Source organism: Saimiri boliviensis, chromosome 2, assembly GCF_048565385.1.
Source record: "Saimiri boliviensis isolate mSaiBol1 chromosome 2, mSaiBol1.pri, whole genome shotgun sequence".
NCBI lineage: Eukaryota > Metazoa > Chordata > Mammalia > Primates > Cebidae > Saimiri > Saimiri boliviensis.
Genome location: NC_133450.1, coordinates 76,555,112 through 76,580,421, shown reverse-complemented (window position 1 = coordinate 76,580,421; position 25,310 = coordinate 76,555,112). Strand labels below are relative to the sequence as shown.

General features: G+C 38.3%; 1 protein-coding gene across 9 annotated transcripts in view; it reads right to left on the bottom strand.

Annotated features, from left to right (window-relative positions):
• Positions 1-25,310, bottom strand: part of ATP8B4 (ATPase phospholipid transporting 8B4 (putative)) — a 302,163-nt gene that overhangs the window by 36,056 nt on the left and 240,797 nt on the right. For 5 of the 9 annotated variants that reach the window (XM_074393619.1, XM_074393620.1, XM_074393621.1 and 2 more), the window contains 3 exons: positions 22,319-22,457; positions 18,501-18,631; positions 16,496-16,777 (listed from right to left, as the gene is read on the bottom strand). In XM_074393619.1, coding sequence (XP_074249720.1) covers positions 16,496-16,777; positions 18,501-18,631; positions 22,319-22,457 — 552 coding nt within the window. Of the gene's footprint in view, positions 1-7,044; positions 16,778-18,500; positions 18,632-22,318; positions 22,458-25,310 lie in introns of those variants that run through there. The other 4 variants (XM_074393623.1, XR_012516263.1, XM_074393624.1 and 1 more) reach the window with 4 other exon arrangements.

Sequence of the window (25,310 nt, the reverse complement as noted above, 5' to 3'; positions counted from 1 at the left end):
GTACACTACCTTCATTCTAATTTCCAGTCCCCTCTGTTGTTTATTGAGTGAAAAATGATGGCTGGCTTATAAGGAATATCAGATAGCCTACTTCAAATCCACAGTGATTTTCAGGACTGGCATTTGCTGTTACTTTACAGGTCTGGCCACTGCCTGGTCCATAAGAGAGGCGTTTGTGACCAAGATGAGTAGGTATCACTTGCTTATATTTTTTGCCACTAGTGCAAGCACATTCACCTTGATTTCTCTCCAGGCATGTGGTTTGAGTTACTTTGGCCAGAAGCAGAAACTAAGGCCCAATCTGTGCTGCACCCACAGGAAACTTCACAAAGGTTTATGTATGGAAAGCATTTGGCTCTTGTGTCTGTCTTGGCTGTGGGGACAAGTGAGGCTAAGCCATCATCTCTGCTCTCAGTTACCAGACAGCAGAGACAGGCCCTTGCCTCCTTCCACAAGGTGTTTCCAATAAAGGGGGCACATTTCCTTCATTAGAAATAAATACAGATTGACAATATCATAGCATTTCTTGGGAAAAGAAGAAAACAGTCTTCAGATTTCCTCTGTAAACTCCTTTGATGTGCATCTAGATGGGGCTGGCATGGGGAGGAGAGAAGCGTATTATGAGGAAAGCAAGAAAAGCGCCCACACCATTCCATCACTAGACCTGGCTTTCCAATCTTAAGAGGGTAGGATGACATCTGCTTAGCTACTTCACAGACCATCAAGGCTTGAAGAGACATAGGACACAGAGCCCAGAGAGGCTGAAGAACTTGACCAGCTTACCCAGCAGTCAGGACAGAGCTGAAACTAGAACCTGCAACTCCTAATTTTAGTCCAGTGAGTTTTCTGAAGTACTCCATTTCATCCAGCCGTCTCAACAATTGAACAAATCTGTTCATGTGTGGTTGGTGCTATAAGGCAATGGTTTTCAACCTAAGCAATGGTGTGAACCTCTGGATTATCTGAATGATTACCAACACGTGGCCTCACACTCTGCTATTTCAACTTCACAGGTTTAGTGTGAGGCCCAGCATAGATATTCTTAAGAGGTCTCCACCTGATAGTCACAGAGTTGAGAGATACTACTTTAAGGAAAATATATGGGAGATACTGGTACTTTCCTCTCCATTTTGCTGTGAACTTCACACAGCTCTAAAAAGATAAAGTCTCAAGAAATAAAATAGGAATATAAAGATAAAAATGATATGTTCCCTTCTTTCTAGAATCTCACAAGGAGGCAAACAAATACATACATAACTTCCGGGCTAGGTGCTATATAAGGTCCAAGACGAATGTAAGTGTGATTCTGACTCAACTATGCTTTCTATGGCCAGAGGACTAATTTGGGTGAACTCTACTGTTTGTTCCACTGAGGCAAAGCTTACTCATCTTTCCAGGCCTATCTCAAATTACACCTCTTCTACAGATCTTTTTAACAAGACTTCCAAAACAGCTGGCATGCCTCTTCTTTGAACTCCTACACTACTCACAGGTCATAGACAAACAATTTAGCACCAAATTACATATTCTTTTCATTATTACACTATAGTAATAGTGAAATAAAAGCGTCTACTTGTTCAGTGCATACTATGTGCCAGCCACTCTTTACATTTTCTACACTGTGCCACCAATGCCCCCAGGAGCTCTATGATGCTGATATTAATATACCCATTGTACAGATTAGGAAACTGAAACTCATAGATGTCAAGTGCCTTGATCCCAGACAGATAGCTGGTAAATGAATTCAGGTATGCATGCCTCTGGAGTTCTTTTCAACATGTCATTTTGTATCAATTACAAATAATACTTCTTTATTATAGCATGTACTCTTTGACATATTGTTTTGCAAACTGAAAACTTCTTTGCTGTTCATTAACTTGTTTAATTCTTACTACAGCCCCACTATCAATTCTCTTCTGAGGGAATTAAGTCTAGAAAAATTAGATAAAATGCTCAAGATTCCATAGCCTGGCCAGGAACCCAGGTGTTCTATTCCAAGTGCAGGGCCATTTCATTGCCCACATATGCCATGTGCTATGCTCTGTTCCATGCTAACCTGAAGTCCCTTAAGAGAAAGCCTGTCTTTGATGCTGCTTTTGTATTTCCCACTGATGTCAAGCCATGAAGCCTGTTCCTTCATTAATTGATTTGCCAAGAAGTAGCAAGAATGTCCCTATGAGGCAGCCAGATCCTAAGGACTTGAAGAACAAAACCGTAGCAATTTGAGGAGGGCTGAAAAGAACTGCTGAGAAGATAAGACTGTGGGTTCTTTTTAGTGCCATGACTAAGTTATATTCTTGAAAAACAAACAAACAAAAAACCAACCTTTCAGGCACCATTTTTGAAAGAATGATTCTCAACTATCTACATCAACTAACAGAAGTAAACAGCAAAAGTGAATGAAGCGACCTGCCCATCACCACAGGATGGATCAGTGGAAGAGAGAAAGTCAATTTCCATCTTTCTCGCCGAAAAGTTTCCAATTTAAATCCCCCAAATCTCCCATTTAAATCCCAGTTATCTCTCCATGACACAGCAATGTCTATTTAGTCATATCCCACCTGATTTCATAAAGGATTCAAAGCAGCTTGCAACATGAATAAATAAAATAAGCCATGATAAAATATAAACAAGTAAAGACTACGAAGGCTGAGGAAAATGTAAATATAAAAAGTCAAGTCCAAGGAAAAATATCTTATTAGTCAGAGAAGACACTGTCTAAAGCCCAAAAGACTGCCCTGCAATTAAAATAGATCTTCCATGCATGAGGTTTAGTTGATGAGGTATTTTTAAGGGCTTGGTCACTCCTGTGGGGTTTTACTCCATGCTGGATATTGACCCAGAAGAATAATTAAAGCAATGGAACTATAGAATTTATCCCCAGGATGTGGTCAGCACACAATATTCATGCCTCCTTAGTTAAACAAGAGATATGTTTTCCAAGTCTAATGTTGCCAAAAAGACCACGTCAATGCTTTCTGCAGAACAGAACTTGTATTTCAACAGCAATTCTGAATCATGACCATTTATTTATTTAACAAAAATTGTGACAATAAATTATCTGCCAGGAACTGATGCATTGCTAATTCAAAGACAAGACATAGTCCCTCTCTTATAGGACTTCTTTCTCTGGAGGAGCAGAGAAGCTTGTAAATATACAATCAGTAAAAACATAACAAGTATGATTAAAGAGGAATGCTTAAGGAGTGGTAGAAGCAGGAATAGAGACAACCACATCACTGAGGTTATCAAGTACATCTTAACTTCTAATCTAAAATCTTAACTTATAACACAGCTAGTTACAAGGATGCAGAGCTTCTGGGTTGGCAGGGGTGGGGATGGGCATTCTTAATTGAGTGGAACTGATAGAATCACAAAAGAAAGAACTTGCTTTTGTGACTTGATAAACATCTCCATATTTCTGATTTTATTTTATGGAGAGTAAGGCAGGCAAATGCAGCAGTGCCATCTCAAAAAGTGGTGGCTGGCAGGAACAGGATAGAGGAGTGTGAAGAAAAGCTGTAGCAAGTACTTTGTAATATTCAGGTTAGTGAGACGAATTTCTTGGCAGTGTAGGCATATTGGTCTTGGCAATTCTCCATATGATAAAAGGAACTTCAGGATCCAAATCAACTTTCTGGCTCACTATGCATCCATTTAAACCACCTATGATCACATTTAAAACAAGTATCTAGCACCTCAAGAGAGATTTAAAATGGAAGGTTTGTTTGCCAGTGATCTGCACTGAAAACTGGAAGACAGCAATCAAAACTGACCAGGTGTTTCAACCGTTCAGGTCTCTGGTGTCTGACTCAAAAATATGAAGCACCCACTTCCGGCTGATCCAGCTAAAGAATACTTTGGCAATCATATGAAAATATAGTAGGAACATACTATATTATACTATGTTACACTATATTTACATATTATATAATATATTCATATATTTATATGCATAAATATTTATATTTATATAGTATAGTATGAATGCTGAATAATTCACAAAATTATTATGGGCAAAAAGCAACTTGCTTAGCAGAAGTTACAGTGATTGATTCCAGCATATGTATCAGAAGAAACTCCAAAGCAGAGGTCCATGGAAAATGAACACTTGACTAGTGTTAGCTCAAGGCAGGGTCTGACTTTCTACTGTAGAAACAAAAGCAGATAAGGTAAGTTTCAAAGAAAATAACCTCTTTTTTTCCTTAAACTGACTCATAGCTTAGAAGTTGAGAAAAATAAAGAAACAGCTAAGAAATACTAACGGGTGTTGAATGCCTAAAGGAATCAGATAAAAAAGAAGAGCCTTAATAGGAAGGGTGCATATTTATGACCAAAAATTAAGCTACCAGAAATTTTGAAGAATGAATCCAGAAATCTTAGCTAGAGCAATCATGCAAGAGAAAGAGATAGCAGGCATTCAAATAGAAAAAGAAGTGAAATGATCTCTCTTTGCTGATGATATGATTTTATACACAGAAAAATCCTAAAGACTCATACAAAAGGCTCCTGAAACTGATAAACAACTTCAGTAAACGTTTAGGATACAAAAATCAATGCACAAAAATCAGTAGCATTTCTAAACACAAAAAAAAATGTTCAAGCTGATAGAGTAAAGTCAAAAAGGCAATCCCATTTACAATAGCAACAAAAAAATAAAATATCTAGGAATACATCTAACCAAGGAGGTGAAAGATCTCTGCAAGAAAAACTACAAACACTGCTGAAAGAAATCATAGATGACACAAACAAATGGAAAAACATTCCATGCTCATGGATTGGAAAAATCAGTACCATAAAAATGTCCATAATTTCCAAAGCAATCTATATATTCAGTACTATTTCTATCAAGGTACCAAGGTCCTTTTTCACAGAACTTGAAAAAAACTACTCTAAAATCCATATGGAATCAAAAAACAGCCGAAATAGCCAAAGCAATCCTAAGCAAAATGAACAAAGCCAGAGGTATCACATTATGCTACTTCAAACTATACTATAAGGCTACAGTAGTCAAAAGCATGGTTCTGCTACAGAAACAGACACATAGACTGATAGAACAGAATAGAGAATCCAGAAATAAAGCTGCACACTTACAGCTATACAATCTATGACAAATTAAACAAAAATATGCAATGGGAAAGGGATTCCCTATTCAATCAACAGTGCTGGGATAGGGGCTTTTGCTGTGCAGAAGCTCTTTAGTTTAATTAGGCTTCACTTGCCAATTTTTGTTCTTAATTTTTGTATATGATGGATTTTATTTTTGTTTATATGACTAGCCATATGCAGAAGAATAAAACTGGACCCCTACCTTTCACCATAAACAAAAATTAACCCAAGATTGATTAAAGATTTAGAAGTAAAACCCCAAACTATAAGAATCCTAGAAGAAAACCTAGAAAACACCAATCTGGACAGTGACCTTGGGGAAGAACTCACTACTAATTCCTCAAAAGCAATTGCAACAAAAACAAAAATTGAAAGTGTGACTTAATTAAAGAGCTTCTGCACAGCAGAAGAAACTATCAACAGAGTAAACAGACAACCCACAGAATGGGAGAAAACATTTGCCAACTATACATCTAACACAGTTCTAATATCTAGAATCTATAAGGAATTTAAACAGTGGAACAAGCAAAAAACAAGGACCTTCATTAAAAAGTAGGCAAAAGACATGAACAGACACTTCTCAAAAGACAGACAAGTGGCCAATAAACATGAAAAAATTCTCAACATCAGTAATCATAAGAGAAATGCAAATCAAAACCACAGTGAGATACCATCACACACCAGTCAGAATAGCTATTATTAAAATGTCTAAAAACAACAAATGTTGGCAGGGCTGTGGAGAAAAGGATAAACTTATACTGTTGGTGGGAATGTAAATTAGTTCGGCCACTGTGGAAGCACTTTGGAGGTTTCTCAAAGAACTTAGAACTATCATTCAACTCAGAAACCCCATTATTGGGTATATACACAAAATAAATCATTCTACCAAAAATATACACACACTTACATGTTTATCACAGCATTATTCCCAATAGCAAAGACATGGAATCAACCTATGTGCCAATCAAGGGTGGACTGGCTGAAGAAAATGTGGTACATACACACCATGGAATCCAACATAGCCATAAAAAGAAAGAAAATTATGTTCTTTGCAGCAACATGGATGCAACTGGAGGCCATTATCCTAAGCAAATTAATGCAGGAACAGACAACCAAATTCCTCATTTTCTCCTTTATATGTAGGAGCTAGATACTGGGTACTTATGGACATAAAAATGGTCAAAAATAGACACTGAGAACTATTAGGGGAAGGAAGCAAGTGTTGAAAAACTAACTATGGGGTACTGTGCTCACTTGCTGGATGACCGTATCATTCATATCCCCAACCTCAGCATCATACAATATACTCATGTAACAAATCTGTACATGTACCACCTGAATCTAAAATAAAAGTTGAAATTAAAAAAAAAAAAAAGATGGAATTTATGACCTAAGTGTCAATGAGAGATAGCATTGGGTTAAGAGCATAAGCCATTCCTGGGGTTTGAATCCCAGCTCTTCCATTATACATCTCTGAGAAAGTTACTTAACTTCCCTAGGGTTTGATTCTTTCACTTTAAAATGGGGGAAATAATGGTGCCTACCTCACTGGGTTGCTGTGAAAATTGCATTGAATTAGCTAATTATTATGAGGCTTAGCATAATACCCAGCACTCAGTAATCCTCACAATCCTTCAAGGAACATCTGATGATCCCCATTTTCCAGGTGGGGAAATGCCCTTAGAGAAGAAATATTTGCTAACAGTCCCACAGGGAACCAATGGACTTTCTAAAGTGACAGCCATATCCCTTCCTTTTCCTTTCCCTCCTTCTCCTAGGAGGTCAAACTATACAGAGTGTAAATGCCGTTTCACTTTTCTCCTACAACTCAATCTGTCCCATGACTTTCTCTCAAATATTCCCCTTTCATAACTCCCCATAATGCTCAAGTCCCTCCTTTTACTATAAGAATTTTTTTTTTGTTTTGTTGCTGGATTTTGTTCTCATCAATTCTTTTATGCCAAGGACACTCGGGACCATCCCACACTAAGCAGTGGTGTTAGAGAAATCCTCTTGACTATCTTGATGTCGGTTTGCCATTCTTTGGGAACTATTCTCCCACCACCACCTTTTCCTCAGTTTCTATCTTTCCATATTTTTTCAGCCTCAAGGTACTCCTTCCCAAATCTAAACGAGGTCCCCAAGGAAGATCAAAACGTTTTTGAGGTCAGGAACTATTCCAACTCACACTGTCTAGACTACAGACAATCAACAAAAGCTGCTATTTAACTCAAAGAAAGGACAGAACAACTATTTTCAAATATTTGAGGAGCTCTCACATGAGAGACACTTATTTAGTCTCTTTTGCAAGGGCAAAAGCAAACAATGCATGCTGATGATGGGGAAACAGACTTCAGGCCAAAAGGAGGAGGAGATTACTCATCAATGGGGCTGTTTGATAAGGGAGTTGGTTTTCTTGAGCTCATGAGCACTGCACCGCATCATTGGGAACATTTGCGCTGAATGCCATCTGCAGGCTTATTCTGAAGGAAGTTCCTACATCAAGTTTAAAGTATGTACATGGTCTCCTGTGCGAAAGCAGGAGAATCACCTGGAACAATTTTAAAGGGTAACTGAGGCAGAATTAGAAAAGTAACGTAGATGGTGAAGGGCGTGTTAGGTAATAAGATGAGATTGGGGCTAAGGAGGCTACCAAAGACAGATCACTTGCCTTACAATCCTATGTCAAACATCAAGATATGCAGAGGAGCATAGTTCCTCTTTGAGCCACTCCGGATAAGGATGTGGAGAAGGTACTCTGTTCATCTACTTTCTTATTTTGTGGTGATACTCCCCAAATCTGGCTGATTTATGATGCTGTTTTAGAGAAGGTCCCAGGCCACTTACCAGAGGATCAGAGAAAAAGCCCATGGTAATGGGAGTTGATAAGAATGTGTATCCAGTCTACAATAGCCGTTAGGGGCCTGGGCCTGATATCCTGCATTTTAGCCTATTGAGTGGATGAATTAAGAAACAACACTACAGTGTGGGGAACAGGAGGAAGAACTGTGGGGTGAAGATGAAGGGGAGATAAAGGGTGGAGTGCACAAGAGCTGTATGAGGCAGTCTGGACTTGACAGACACACATACTTCATTAGTACTCCTACTCAGAATGAGCTGATGACCATGACTATTACACAAAATATCAAGTGAAAGAATTGCAAAATGGGTGAGTTTGTTCTACAGAAATGAGATGTAAGAAATATCAAATTATTTCACCTTTTCTTTTCAAATTAGACTGGCTCTGAACCTCCAGTCTCTCCATCCCATCTCCTTGGAGCTTATAAAAATTTCACGTTTTACCTAGTCCCAAGAAACAGAGAAGTGCTTGGTCCTTAGTGCTGATACAGTTGGGATATTTGTCCCTGTGAAAATCCAAAGTTGAAATGTGATCCTCAGTGTTGGAGGGGGGGCCTGGTGGGAGGTCATGGAGGTGGACCTTTCATGAATAGTTTAGGCCATCCCCTCGGTGATAAATTCACAGGAAATCTGGTTGTTCAAAGTGTGTGGCATCTTCCCCACTCACTCTTCCTTACTCCTGCTTTCCCCATGTAACGTGCCTGCTCCCACTTCACCTCCGCCATGACTGGAAGTTTCCTGAGGCCTCCCCAGAAGCAGATGCTGGCATGCTTCCTGTACAGCCTGCAGAACAATGGGCCAATTAATTCTCTTTTCTTATAAATTACCCAGTCTCGGGTATTTCTTTATAGAAGTGCAAGAATGGCCTAGTAGAGTCCCTAATATGTGTCATTATTTTCAGGGCCCCTGTGTTGCCACTGTTGACATCTGGCTTTCCATGTCAGAACACAGTCACCCTTCCTACTCTGCTAGTGAGAGGATAAGCTACTGGGGACGGAAGCAGATATGGTTTGGTTCTGTGTCCCCACCCAAATCTCATGTTGGATTGTAATTTCCAATGTTGGGGAAGGGACCTGGTGAGAGGTGACTGGATGGTGGGGGCAGATTTTCTCCATGCTGTTCTCATGATAGTGAGTTCTCAGATCTGATGGATTAAAAGTGGGCACTTCCCCTCTCACTCATTCTCTTTCTCCTGCCACCATGTGAAGAAGTGGTTGTTTCCCCTTTGCCTTCTGCCATGTTTGTAAGTTTCCTGAGAAACTTACAGTGATGCGTCCTGTACAGCCTGTGGAACTGTGAGTCCATTAAACTTTTCTTTATAAATCATCCAGTCTCAGGTAGTTCTTTACAGCAGTCTGAGAATGGACCAATAAAGAAGTCATTGCTTTTAAGGCCTTGGGACTTACTGATCACACCCCAGACATCCAGATGTCCCACCACCTGCGACCTCTTAGGGTACTAAAAATGGGGTTTGGGGTGGGGCAAGTGGAATTAGGATTTCTGCTGTTCATTATAATGTACTACCCTTTATCCCTCAGGTTTGAGAAATCCAGATCTTTCCAGCAATCAATCACTGAGGCTTCTCTTGAACACCCAGAATCCTTCTTGTCTCTAAATATGAGTCTCTATCTAGCCTCCCTAAGCCAAAATTTTCAAAACAAAGACCTGTTTAGTCTCCCTGGAACAAGTGAAATGCAGCCCTCTGGGGTACAAACCTGTGGTTGCTCTTCTTGTAAAAACAGCTTATACTTATTCATCTTTTTCTATGAGCCAGGCATACAGCAGTGTTTTGCAACAAACATCTCATGTGATCATCACAGAAGCCATCTCTGGTAGGAAAGATTACTATTCCCATCTGAATGCTAAGCCCAGACTGAGCCCCAGAGCCCAGACTCAAAATCACCACACTGCACTGCATTGCTCTATAAAATAAATGAATCAATTAGTAGCTTTCTCATTCTTTTTCGTGAGGATACTACAGCAGAATATAAGATACAGGTAAACTGATTAACTTAACAGAATGATACCAATTAAATCCAAGAAACACCATAGACTTGGTTCTAAGAAGAAAGTGGTGCTCTCTCAACACTGGGCAAGTCCTGTGGGATCCTGGGGAGCTGGTCCAGACATTATTTATCCTCTCTGTGGGCTTCTCAGGGAACACATCTGCCCAGGCAAAGGGCAGCAGCATCCTCATTGTCTTGGCATTGTGAATGGTCTCTGAAGAAGCCCTCTGAAACATTTCCCTGAGAGAGTACCCAGTCTGTTCCTGCCCCTCCAGGCTCTGCTTTCCCTTGGCCTGCAAAAAGAACTCATTGTGTTCACATTTAAAAAAAAAAAAATTCTTCATCCCCTAGTAGGTATTAAAACTATTATTCCCTTCAAGCATCTTCAAAAAGTAGTTGTCATGAACTATCTTTATTTTTTCATCAGTTTTCAACTTCCTGCAATCCAGTACTTACCAGATTTCATAATTTAATATCTCTGAAATTAGAAATAAATCTTACATCCAATGGCATCTTTGCAAATCTAAGTGGCAATATTCTTCTGGTTTTCAAGTGGTACATAAATTAACGGTGCATCATTTACAAAGTGGCATTTTAGATTCCATGAACTGTGGTATGTATAATCCATCATTGAAAGTTACTGGATTAGGACCTCTCCAAGGACAAGTCAAAGAAACTGTTTCTTATTTATCTTGTACGGTGGCCTCTCCACACTCAGTGCTCTATTAAGCGATTGATTTACTTGTTAATTTTAAATTTCATCCAGTAGAACTAAATTTGTTAGCACATTTCATCTGAGATGTCTAACAGATGTAAGCTATGTGTGAACCATACATGAGAATGTTGAGGAAGAAATGGAACCATAAAGCAAAGTCCTGCCTATCAATCAAAAAGATAATTCCGGTAATCTTGTCTACCCCTAAAAATTTAACCCAAACTTATGAACCACAACTATTTAATTTGTAAAATATATTTTTTAAAAAATATTTGAATAAAAAATGTCAGTATTCAGACAAAAAAACTATTGACAATACCTAAAGATATTTTGTCAATAATATTATGCAGTTAGAAACTATTCCTGTTGTTCAAAACACATCATCTTGTAGCTTCAGAAAACTATTACTTACCATAGCAAAATAATACCAGGAAAATATTTTGACCTGCCCTATAATATTTTGTGGGTTATTTGGGTTAAAAAAAAATCTTATTGTTTTTATCTAGTTTAGACCAAATAGGTACCTTGTAAAGAAAAATAGGTATAGTTTCCAATGTGACTTATCTTGTATTCTAAACAGGTCAGAGTGCCAGCTGCAATGGTCATTGATGGCCCATGTTCATTCTTAATGTCCCTGTCAAACTGATTGTTAAATAAGCTTAATATCTCCTCCCAGTCACTAATATAATCCCAACTTAATTTATTCTTTTTCAATGTTCATTTAATGTAAGTGACATCATCTCAAGAAATTCAGTAAGAGGAATTTTATTCAAACCCTTTTCTGAGGATGTTTTAGGATCAGTATAATTTCTGTCCAATCTTTGTGCATTATCTCATACTTATATACCTCTACAGTACAACAAAGTGAGCAGAGACAGGAAGGGGATGAGAAGAAATACTATCAACTATCAAAAAGGCCTTCTAATCATTACTCACAGTTACCTAGAAGGCGGCAAGGAGTATAGAAACATTTATAACAAGGGGTAAAACAACTAGATTTCTTCTCAAACATTACTTTATTTCTCATCTCTCCACGCATCCTGCTCCAGTAAGAATTTTCTGTGTAAGTTGAGAGTTGTAGTTTATGAAAAATTTTAACTTGCCCCTTATAAGCCTTATGGGAATCTGAATTGAGATAGCCAGAGATTTCTGGCCAACTAATCATTATCATTTCTTGAAATCTGGATGTTATGTATGCAGCTCCAAGCTGATTTGCATTCTGCACCAGTTACAGGAATAGACCTGCCAGGAAGTTTTGAAATTCAAGGACAGATAGGGTTAAGTCATAGCACCAAACTACAGATTAGCCCAGCAAGGCCCTCCAAATCTTTTGCAATAAGCATTTGGTAATGCGTGGGCCATTTACTTCTAGCTTCCAGGCAGTTCAGCTAAAGGCTTAGGTTAGAGAATTGCAAAAGCTTATGATTCCTCACCGAGGAATGAGATGTGACGCAGTAGAGCAAACTGCAGACATTTAATACCAGATGTTAATGTAAAAATTGGAAAAATTGTGACCCCCACATGGTTATCTGACCCATGGCCTGCAAAATCCCATCACAAAGTCTGTAAGTCATCATTATTCCTGGATTCTTCCACTCTTAACTTTGGGCCTACTCTTTGTAATATAAAATAATAATTAAGTCGTATAACTGAGATAATTAGATCATATCAATCTTGAGGCGTTTCATGCACACACTAACAGAGTAATCCAATTTCTTACCATAAAAATCAGGAGTACAGCTTTTCTGATTAGATTTCCTAGTGACTGTTTATAAATTGTTTGAGATACTTTTATTTCCGTTGTCTGCCTTCCACACCTACCTAACGTCACTAAACGCTGAAGGAAAGAAAGGAAGGGAAGAGATTTTTCTTATTTGCACTGAAAGTTAAAAGAACATCTGAAACATGTATTTCTGAACAGTTTTACAGCCGTTTGCACTTCTTCCCTAAATCTGCACACTTTAAATCTGCACCAACACGATACAGTTTCCACAAACTGCAAAGTGCTCTATAACTGCGAAGAAAATTGTTTAAGCTCCGTTGCTTAAACTTAGATCCCAAGAGAAAAGAGGCTCAAAGAATCTCCTCTAAACCCAGATTCAAGGTAGGGAGGACTTTTAAATGATCCTGTTCTTAACTGGACATGAGTATCTTATTTTCACATCTGTATACTTTTTTGATACTCAAAATGATGATAGAGGAAAGAAGGGTGTAAAGACTTCTTCATGAATCTTTAGCAAGAAACTAAGCATTCAATTGACCCGGGTAAAATGCCACCACAAGGTTTAGCACCTCTATGGTGAGCTGAGAGAAAAACCAGAGACACCAGTGCATCAGGGGCTACTCTAGAGAAATACAAACCAGTTACAGAAGACTAAAGAGCCAGGCCCTGCCCTCAAGAGGACATCCAATTCAGTTTCTTCTCTCTCTCTCTCTCTCTCTTTCTCTCTCTCTCTCTCTCTCTCTTTCTCTCTCTCCCCCCTATCTATCGATTGATCAACCTCTCTCTCTCTCTAACAAAGACAACTGCATATACAAACAGACAAAACTGGCAAGAACAGCTCACAAACTGTGCAAATGAGAAAAGGTCTTTAAGAACATCCTATCCCAATTTCTCTATCAATGGATGAGGACACCAAGGCCTGAAGAAGTCAGGTGGTAGCTCACACAAATCAGCACCATCACTGTGACAAGAAGCCAGAGCTCCTGGCCCCCAACTCTGGTGAGGTTTTCTTGTTCTCACACAAGATGTGAAGGAAATTTTACTATTCAAGGGTCAAATACAATCCATATTTTTCTTTGAGGGATTTATTTTTCAGAGTCACATTATCTCAAAAAACATATAACTGAAAACTCTTTTCTCCTTCCTCCATCCTTTCCTCCATTACTTTTTTCTCTCTCTTGCTTTATCTGTCTTACTTTCTTCCTCTGTCTCTCTCTTTCTTTCCTCCATAGGTATATACATCTGGAGGCAGAGGAGAGAGCCAAAGATAGCAGAACTAAATCAGGGAAACACAATTTGCAATTGCCTGTAATAGCTCAAAACTTGGGCTGAGATTTTAAAAACTCAAAATTATCAGCTCAAATCTTGAATCTAGAAAAAAATAGTTTTTCTTTACAAATAATTTGATAACATTTATGTAAAAATTAAAATTTTATTATTCCCCAGTGCCTTCACTATCACTACTCATCCCTCAGACTTTTCATCTTCATGTTCAAAATAATCCCTGGCACTTGTAATTGAATGACCTTGCAATGGGTGTGTGAGTTTATTTGGATCTCATGGGGCCAACGTAAGCTGATAATGTGTTTCTCTCACAATTATCCACACTATTTGTTTATAAACAGCCTTCTTTAATTTAAACTGGATTTGCAAAATTAGACCATTTCTAATCCTTCCTATCCCTTACACATAGGTCCAGTTGTTTCATTTTACTCTAGAGTCAGATTCTAAGAATGAGTACATTTTCCTCAGCATGTAAAGGAGGGGAAAAAATCAGTGGACTAATGTAACAAAAATCTCCCCAGTGAATTTCCCATGAAGAAGAGATAAAACATCAAATACCAACAGTGCCAAAACATTTACTGAAAGTTTTCAAATATTGCAAAAATATTACAAAAGTGAGCAAACATGGTGAAACTAATGACAAATTAGACACTGAAAACATCTGGTTAAGTGTAGTCAGGCATGTAGGGGAAAGGGAATGTCCATAGGCAGTTGCTATGGTAAGGGACTGCATTTGACTCTTTTACACATATGTCATTTGATCCCATTTAGAAAAAATTATCCCAGACTTGGAAATTTAGGTTTTAAAAAATTGTGACCTATAAATATCACATTACCTCCTTACTCATCAAGTGTCACCTAACTCTCTTAGGAAATGTAACTTTATCTGTCCAACAATTTAGTAGGGACCAGATTAAGGACTCTAGAGTTAGAAGTTGATTTGTAGAAAACCATTAAGACATGATGCTTTATTTTTGCTTTCTGGTAGAGAAATGTAGCTTCTAGGTTATCATTTTATTTCCCTGTAGGATACTAACCAGTTTTATATCTTACTGGCAATTTCATTTTATCAAAGCCTTCCCCACTGATGAAATTCCAGTTTTTTCATATTTTCTTCCAACTGCTCTGTTATACTGATGTTGAGTTAACTGGAACTTAATTCACCTGTTTATGAAAGAATTACATTTTTAATAATTTCAGAATTTGTGCTTTGACAATCATCAAACAACCATGTGAGGTAGGTAGCATGTCCTCATTTTACAGAGGAAGAAACTGAGTCTCAGAGAAGGCACATTATTGCTCAAGTTTATACAGGGAAGAAGTGACAGAGCTGAGGTTTTCACACAAATATGCTTGAATCACTTTATAGGAAATCCACTGGTGATTCATATGTGGACTGAAAATTGGAGCTGAAACATCTCCAGAAATATCAACCTTACCTACATATGTCTATTACATGTTTGACTTATAAACACAACATCTGAGTATCAAAAGCAACTAACTTTAAATGATCCAAACCTGAGTTTTTAAATACTAATTAAAACAATTATTTATTAATTTGTTTGGCTTCAATTCTGAAACTTTAAAAATTGGAAATGTTGAAAACATTTGCCCATAGACTATATGTAATATTATCATTAAAGTGTGAAATTCCAGTGTTTCGCTGATTCTTTTAATGGTTTGGATGATGCTCAGCAAATTACTACTGAGCTTGTTAGAAAAGCCATTGAAAAGTATTTAGAATACTTAGTGGTGAGCCTCTTTGATATTTCATGAGCATGTCCCTACATGACACAGTCTGAGAGCTTTTTGAATAAATTTGATCAAATTACCAGCCTATCCTGCTGCAAAGACGTTCAGTCTTCTTTGTCCCTAGACTGGTAGAAAAAAGAGAAACACAAACACAACTTTGGTATCTTCAGGGATGAAAGCCATTCGTTGTTCTAGCTGAACAGACTGGTAGATATCCAGACTAAAGAGTGACATGCAACCCAGTCTGAAAGCACCATAGTACCTCTAAATCTTTTTTTTTTTTTTTTTTTTTTTTTTTTGAGACAGAGTTTCGCTCTTGTTACCCAGGCTGGAGTGCAATGGCGCGATCTCAGCTCACCGCAACCTCTGCCTCCTGGGTTCAGGCAATTCTCCTGCCTCAGCCTCCTGAGTAGCTAGGATTACAGGCACGTGCCACCATGCCCAGCTAATTTTTTGTATTTTTAGTAGAGACGGGGTTTCACCATGTTGACCAGGATGGTCTCGATCTCTTGACCTCGTGATCCACCTGCCTCGGCCTCCCAAAGTGCTGGGATTACAGGCTTGAGCCACCGTGCCCGGCCTACCTCTAAATCTTAAAAGTATACCTTGGGAAAGGCAGATCTTACATATACATGTTTATCTGTCAATAGGCATGCTTTTCAGCTTGGATATATACCTTTAAAATGTACCCTTTTACCCACCTGAGGATCCACTCAATGTATACGCAGCTTTGCAAGTTTTTCTCCATAAGTAAGATTCTACAGTTTAGGACAACTGGTATCTAGGTTGATTTTTTAAAAACATCTGTACTTGTAACAGTGAGTGTTTCGTCCACCAAATCACAAACTAGACAGTGACTACTGGCCTGGTTTTCCATTGCGTACGCTGCTGTTTGATGGGCACTGGCAGCTGTCTGCCGCAGATTTAAGTTAAGTGAGGCAATCTGCCTGCCCCACCTCTAGCCTCAAATCCCAAACTCTGGAGCCAGTGGAATTTCAGCTCCACCTGAAGTGAAAAGATAACTATGTGGTTTAAATTCATCTTGACTCATAGTTTCACTGTTTTATCCTGGCTAATGCTGCTCACTGTGTCTGTGGTTTTCTTACATAAATTTTCAATCCAGCTAGTGCTATTATAATGTGTCTTTTCCAGCCCTGATGTTCGGGGTGGATTTTTAGCTCGCATATTTTTTCCAGATGTGATAAGCTCTCCATAGCCCTCTTGGTGAGCAAAAGCATATCCAGACCTTCTTGAGCTTGACCGGCGGGTCTGAGGCCTTCGGCTTTTTAGAGGTCTTGCCTTCTTTTGAGCCTTCTGCCACTGGCGGATCTGGAGAGAAACAGACCCAAAGTGAGATGATGCATCCAAATGACAGACTCCAGGCCCTGGACCACTTTGTAAAGTGAAAGCCTTTTATTTTTTAGTAAAAACAACAATGCAAAAGGAAGTTTTAAACCTAAAAACTAAGAAATTTTCCACCCAAAAGATGACACTGGGCACTGGTTCATTTTCATTTCTATCAAGAAACTATTCAGTAATTAAGAAATATCAGACAAATTTCATTATTGTCTCTCATATCTCTTCGATGTATAAGAGATACTTTTGTATAGAAAGATTTTCTCACATTTACCACCCAAAGTCAGCATAATCATTTATAACTTCATTCTTCAAAAAGCAGCCTTTTCCCTCTCTTTTAGAGGTTCTCTGTATTGAACAGTCGTCAATAACTGGACTAGAAGAAAATTTACAAAATGAGTCAGAAATATTCAACTCTTGTGGTAGCTCAACGTATCATCAGATTTCCAGGGTTTTGATTTATTTTAGGTTTGTATGGCCTTTCTAAATGTTCCAGATTATCTGAGTAGGTTTCCAACAACTCTTTCATTTTCCTGTAAAGCTAAGGGAAAAAAGACCTAAGGTTTGTTGTAAGCGACGCTGTTCTCTGGTTTGGAAAATCACTTGGATTCTGACTTTTGTGTCAGGAGAAAGCCATCAAGCAGAACATCACAATCGGACTTACAGAAAAAACGAGCACACCCTTTCTTCCTTAACTCATCCACTATTTTCTGGGTTTATATCAGAATGAGCTTGGAGATGCAAATAGAGAGGACACATATGACAAGGGACTCTGAATTTTTCCAGAAGAAATATTTTTACACTTTGGTCCCAAAATGTCAGAGACATCATGATTAAAATATATATATATATATACACACACATATATATACCTCAGTCTCTCTCAGCATCACTGGCCTGGTCCCAGTCACCATAGCAGCTTGCTCCCTCTTCTCATTATATGGCTAGGAATGTTTATCTCCCTTTCTTTCTCCTTTTCACACTAGGTCAGGTTAGTGCCGACCTAACTTGACATTGTCTTACTTAGATCACATTAGGTCAACCTAACCTAGTCCTGATCGTTAGCCCGGACCTAACTTGACATTGTCTACTTATACTCCTCCCTCCCATGAAATTCTGAAATATATTCTGTTAATTTTCCAATTAAGGAATTTCTATAACCTGTTCTTCCTATTTTCCTTCCAAGTTATATTTCTAATCTACCCATTGTGTATCTCTTACCCTTCTTAATCTGTTCAGAAAAAGGTAATATCTCACTCATGTTTCTGAATCTGCTGCTAGATTTCTACAAAAATGTTAAGCCCCTTTGACTCATGCCATGTTTGTCACCTTTTTATTGTGTCGGTACTTACTCTCGAATCAATCTTTTCCTATAACATGCCTTTCCCATGGAAAAATTATCCAAAAATGATGCCTGTGAGCTTCTTTTTAAAAGTTAGCTTTTAAAAATACCCAGCTTAACTTTTAATTTATGACTCCCCATCACATTTAGTATTAATGCTTCTCTCTTCATTGGCACTAAGGACTAGTACACTCAGTTTGTGGGCAGTCCCATCTATCCTGATGTGATCTCATGTACCAGTAGGTTTTTGCTTGTGACAATTTCATTAGCCCATCTCTGAGCTTCCAATCAGGCAGAAAACGACACCATTTCAAGAGCCAAAGACTTCAAGAATTCATCAGCACTGCGACATACCTGATCACTCAGGGTTGGGTATAAATCCACCTTCAAAAATCTGAATGCCACCACTGGCATAATTGAAGCCACTGTTGTTAAGAGAATTACAAGCCAGATACACTTCTGGGACAGGGAATGTCGTGCATTACCTGTCATTAAAGAAAATATACACTGTAGTTATAAGTAGGACTGAATTATTAATAAATAGGTTCTTTGTTCCTTTATAGGAACAGTCTTTCTTGAAATGGTGAAATTTGGATCACCTAATGTCACCACAATGATAAGAAGGCAGAAGTGCTAAGATCACCCTCAGGAACTGCTTACTGGCCTTACCACTTCAAGATTACCAGCCTGAGCCAAGCATTCTCTCACCCAGGCTCAGTCCAGTATCACTCATGGAACCCAATTCTCTCTTCCAGCATCAAGAACCCATGCTTACAAGGCAGTCATTATTTTTAAAAGGCACATGTACCCTTTACGTTTATGGACTCTTGAAATAAAACTATCATATCAAAACTACACAAAAAACATTCCAGATCTCAAATAATGATTGCACTGATTGGCTATATCATAAAAGGAAAGCTTTATCTACTGCAGAACCAGCCTTGTAAATTCCAGGCAATGGCTTCAGAAAACCTGCCTCAGAGGGACTTGTTATCTGTTTAATGTCATTTGGTTATGAGGTACTCAAAGTTCCAAAATCAGGAAGGCTCCTGGGTTTGTGAAAACAGCATGCCCTCACCAGGAGACTGTTGATGTATCCATCCAACACACTAGGGCAATGGGACAGTGAAACTCATTTCCAAGCCTGCGGCCAGTTTCCTTACTTTTTACTCACACCTCACATACCCCAATGTGAGTTTGAACAAGGCAATAAGGGTCAGTGAGGCAGGCAGACAAGCTTCATGGGAAGATGCCAAACCTGCTTATATCACCAAAAGAAACTTGTGTCCTTCTTCATTTTCTAGAGATTTAGCATCATACCTCCAATTATCCAGGTCCCCTATCCCAGTGTTGAAATGTTACCACCATTCAAATGGGCTTTGGGTATGAGGGCTTGGCTACTGAATGGTATGTCTGCTTTTTCTGGCTTTGAAGGGTAGAATCTGCCTACCCAAGAGCAGCTGATTCCAGCTGCCTTCAGCCATGGGCAGAAACAAACTTGACTCAATAAATTAAATGTCTCTTTGAGCTCCTTGAAGCTTGGTACCCTCCGGCATAGATGGGAAAACAAACTTCACTTTGAAACCACATTCCTGTTTGCTGCTAGCTAGTAAGGAAAAAGAAATTCTTTTCTGAAACCCCAATGTTGATCTAACTTTTAAAAAATTTCATTGGAGTTCAGTAATTAATTACTGAAATGGCATGTGCCTAGCTGGAAAGAGTGGTCCCCACACAAATTACTTTCTCCAGTCGAGGCATTCTAATCTCGTTATGCATTACAATACTCTCTTAGGACTTGAAATGTTCTAGTCAATGCACTGAACTTTTCAATTTGGCAAATGATCTTAAAAAAATAAAACAAAAATAGTTTTAGTGTCTTTCTTTCCTAATATGCTTATTCTTACTCATATCCAACATGTCTCTACATAGTTGGAATCTTTTGGTAAACAAAGTATTACCAGTACATATTAAGTAAGAGTGGTGCAACTTAATGATTTCCATTTACATGTAGGCAAAGGCAGAAGTTGAGGAACATTTTTAAGTGCATGTGTGAATTTAAATGGAATTAAATACAATTTCAGGTGCCTTTGCATCAATGTAAATTTGTAACCTTATAATAATTCTATTTTGGTCCTTGTGGTCTTATTTTGCTTTCTATATGCATCAGTCTAAGAATGTACTTCCTCAATTAGTGGATACAAATCTCATTCTTGCCTGATTAAGTTCAAGAATGTGTTGGTCACTACACATTTCTCTTTTCCAGTTTGTTTAGATGAACTCGGAAACTTCACTCTTAGCAGCTTATTTCACATACACTAGAGATTTCAAAACCTCTGAGAAAGTATATTAATAGCTTTCTTTTATAAAGCTCAGTGGCCTTTGTTGGGAATCATTTTGAAATGTGGAGTGCAATCATAGTATACTCTATACACAGACCAGAGGTATACTCTTTGTAGAATAATAGAATCTCAAGGTTCTAAGAGATTTTAGGGAGTCCTTTGCTGCTTATCTGATGTTTAAATTCCTCTGCAATGTTCCCAAACAGGAATCAAGCCTCATTTTCATGAATAATAATAATAACCATCACCACAATTAACATTTATTTAAAAAGTACTATGTGCCAAGATACATACTAAGTGATTTATATGTATTGTTTCCTTTAATCCTCATAAATTTTCTATGAAAATTTAGGCTTAATAAGAGCCTCAGTTTATAAGTGAAGACATTAATGCGTAGTATAATATTGTGAGCTGTATGTTTGGTCTTTCTCTCTGTTTTCTGGCGAACACTTAAAAAACTCCCTGAAATCCTTAAAGTGGTAAGTGTGTTTTTGTATGTTAATCAGTTGACTGTTGGCTGGAAGACCCTAAGTACCTTCAGGATGAGGGCTGATCATCAGAAAGACTAAGGCGGATGAGACGATTGGGACTTTCAGCCCAGCCTCTACTCTCCTGGAAGAGGAGAGAGACTAAAGGTTAAATTGATCACCAACGGCCAATGACTTTATCAATCTTGCTTATATAATAATGCCTCCATAAGAGCCTTAAAGAACAGGGTTCAAAGAGTTCCCAGACAGCTGAACATGTAGAGGTTCCTGGAGGGTGGGAGGACTGCAAAGGGCATAGAAGCTGTGCACCCCTTCCCCCACACTAGCTCTATGCTTCTCTTTATCTGTATCCTTTGTAATATTCTTTATAATAAAACAGTAAATGTGTCTCCCTGAGTTCTGTGAGCCACTCTAGAAATTAATCAAACCCAAGGAGGGGGTTGTGGGAACCCCAATTTGTAGCCAGCTGCTCAGAAGTACAGGTAAAACATCCTGTGGCTTGCTAGTGGCATTAGAAATGTGTGGGCAGTCGTGAGGAACCTAGTCCTCAACCTGTGGGATCTGACACTATCTCCAAGTAGATATTGTTGGAATTGAATCAGAGAACATCAAGCTAGGGTTCTCTACAGAAACACTTTATTGGTTATTGGTGGGAAGAAATCCCCACTTCTTGGTGACTAGAGGTCACAGAAGTCTTTTATGTTGATGGCTGACTGAGAGTACAGGAGAAAAGGAGTTTGTTTATTCCTATATATTCTTACATGGAAAGAAGAAACTACCTCAAAGTTACAGAGCTTGCTAGGTGGTGGAGCTGGTGCTTGAACCCTGAATGTCTAACTACAAAGCCTATTCCTCGTGCCACTTATGGATTAATGTCCCGGAATTTTCAGAAGGCTCTAAATTATACATAGTTTCATTATTATCTAAATGCAAATAAGTTCTATGGGTGAATTTTGGCAGATGTTGGTGACAATGTGGCATAAAGGGGGAGTCTAGTATTTCTTTTTCTTCTCTCTACCATATATGAACATTTGACAGGTCTTCAGGTCACCCTAATGTATGTGCCATGCCTCTCATTTGCAAAGAGACAGCCTACTACATGCAAACTGTAAAGAACCTGTAAGCTACTATCAGTGATTCTTCTGCATCTAGTAGAGACAGCAGAAACTGAGTGAGCTTTTAGAGCAAGTTTTAAGCCCAGAAGCCTTCAGATGCCTGGCTGAATCAATTTCTGGACAAATGATCACTAATCATCCCCAGCTCTACCCAACACAAAAAAATAAATCATAAGACAAGTAAACAGTAGCATGACACTAGGCCCTACTAATCAACATGACTCACTTACCTACAAATGGAAACTGGTTTGGGAAGATGCCAAAGATGCCATTACTGTGCATTGCAAATAAAATGGAGAAATAAATGGCAACGCTTCCCCAGATGAAGACGTGATTAATGAAAGTCCAGTAACTGGTATCCAAGGCTATCTGTAAATAAAATCAAATGCAAAGGGGAGGTCTTTGAGGATTAAAAGAGCATCATTTTAGGCCAGGCACAGTGGCTCACTCCTGTAATCCTAGCACTTTGGGAGGCCGAGGTGGGTGGATCACCTGAGGTCAGGAGTTCAAGACCAGCCTGGCCATCATGGTGAAAGCCCATCTTTAAAAAAAAAAAAAAAAGAGCATTATTTTACCTAGTGATGTTTCCGAGAACTGCCCTGTGGCAAGAAGGTTGCACCTGCCTAGTTGTCAAGCCAACCACTGGCATCCCCACTTTCTGAACACACCCAGGTGACTGATCTGACTTCATATTTCTGGTAGAAAATTGACTTTAGACCTTCTATATGCAAGCCATTATATCTGCCAAGGTTGAGTCAGAATCAGGAGGTAAGATGTTTAACACATTAAATTTATTTTAAGTGAGAAATATGAAAGCACAATGGTTTAGAATTTTTAAGTTACTTTCTGAATGTCTGTCAAAACTTTCTTATTGGAAAAAAAATTCTTTCTGTAATGGACAAATGCAATATTTCATACTCTGTAAGTAAATTTTCACAATACGATTTTTACACATGCATCTTTTTTACACCAATATCCCAACTCATTTTGATGATCCTTTCTCTTCAATTACTCAACTGATAATAAAGAAAATTCCTCAGCCTTATTTTGACATAAAATTCAGAAACTGGGATTTACAATGGCCTGCGAGCATGGTCATCAGCTCTTCTTCCTTCCAGTAACTTGTTGCGGCAGCTCAGCTAGAAGAGTGGTTTGCTACTGGGGAATCAAGGATGCCACTGGTAAATATGAACACTTGAATTCTTCAGAGAATAAAAAAGTAGGTTCTGGTATCATTATTTGCATCTCATAGGTCCCAAGTGATCCAGGTCCAAGTGAAGGTTTGCATTTCTAGTAGTCTTTTGCAAGACCAAAGGTTTCTCATCTACCTGAGGGGGGCCTATCTGCATAGTAAAGAGATCCCTCTCAACAGGAGACATAATTCCTCTTCCCACCTGTAGTTTACTGTCCCTTAAAATGTGTCTCCATTAAAATGATGCTGGCAGCCTTTGATGTGAACTATAGGGTTTATAAAAGTACAGCCTTTCCTCTCCTCAGGAGGTCTGAGAACAGCCCTGCCATCCATGCCTCAGCAAAGACAGGCCAGCTTTCCAGTTCAGCTAGCTGCCAAGACATTTCACCAAAATCTCCAACTTTACCTTCCACCATCTGTTAGTTTAACACTCTCAAGAGAAAATGATAGACTGATCTGTATGGGTAAGAGTAGGCAAACAAAAATTACAACCTCTTTAAAAGGATTCAGCTGAAAGAGCAAGAATAGGTGGCTCCTATTGAAGCAGAACTAATAGAAGAGACAGACAAGTACTACAACAACAACAAAATATCATATGACCCCTTAAGAAGATGCAATTAGGTCACAGAAAAAAAAATCTGAAAGAAAATCACACTATTTCTGAATTTAAAAATTCAACAGCAAAACCAAAGAATAGTCACTGAATAGAACTAAATTAATATTCTGGACAAAACAAATACAAATATTATCTCACAACAGAGAAGAAAAACTTAGAGAAATGGAAACCATTTACAAAAAGATGAGACATGAACAGCAAATTCACAGATCTCAGATCTGTGACCCGAATATACAAATCATGGCATTTTAGAAAGCTAAAAAGGAATAAATAGAAAAGTAACAATCAAAGAAATAACAAAAGAAAACTGCTCTGTGGTAACAAACAGCATAGATTTTCAGATTGAGAGGGTCTTTTAGGTCCCATCCAAAGTAATGAAACAAGATTCTGGTGACATAACCTTTTATACAGAGAAGGAAAGAGAATCAACATAACATCAAACTATCACAGTAAAACTGTGAAACAACACAAAATTATTGAAACATAACTACAAAGTGAAGCAACAACAAAGTTCCTAAAGAAAAAGGCCCTGACTCAAGGATCTTATGCTTATCCAATATAGCATGTAAATGTAAAGGCGAAAAAAAAGCATTGAGCTTAAAAGTATAACATCTCAATACCCTTTCAGAAAAAATTACTTAAGGACATTCCTGCAATGAAATAAAAATTTAAACAGTACAAAGACCTCAAAATGGCAGGAGACAGGGCCAAAAATGTTGGTAAGCAATGGTTTTTATAAATGTATAGTTAGTTCTAGATGAGTTATAATGTATGAGAGGCAGTATCGATTTGGAAAAAAATGGTGATAGTAAGCAAATATGTTAAAGGTACATTTAATAAAATCCTGGAATTAAATTCTAAATAATTAACATGTAAGAGTTGGGGATGGGAGTAGCGACAGAGAGAGATAAGCAGGATAAAAACATTTCCAAAACTGTTTAATTGGAGAGGCATAAGGAAAGTGTTACAACAAGATAGTGAAACATTTGATGAAGAACAGAGTTTCCATATTATGTATAGAATTCCATTCTGCCAATATGGAAATATATACTTAAATAACTATGAAAATAAGGAGAAATAAAATAAGAATAGTAAAACTTGTACATTATTCATGATAAATGGGATTTTTTTTTTTTTTTTGAGACAGAGTCTCACTCTTGTCACCTAGGCTGGAGTGCAATGGCACAGTCTCAGTTCACTGTAACCTCTGCCTCCTAGGTTCAAACAATTCTCCTGCCTCAGCCTCCTGAGTAGCTGGGACTATAGGTGCCCACCACCATACCCAGCTAATTTTTTTTTTTTTTGTATTTTTAGTAGAAACTAGATTTTGCCATGTTGTCCAGGCTGGTCTTGAACTCCTACCTCAGGTGATCCACCCACATTGGCCTCCCAAAGTGCTGGGATTACAGGCGTG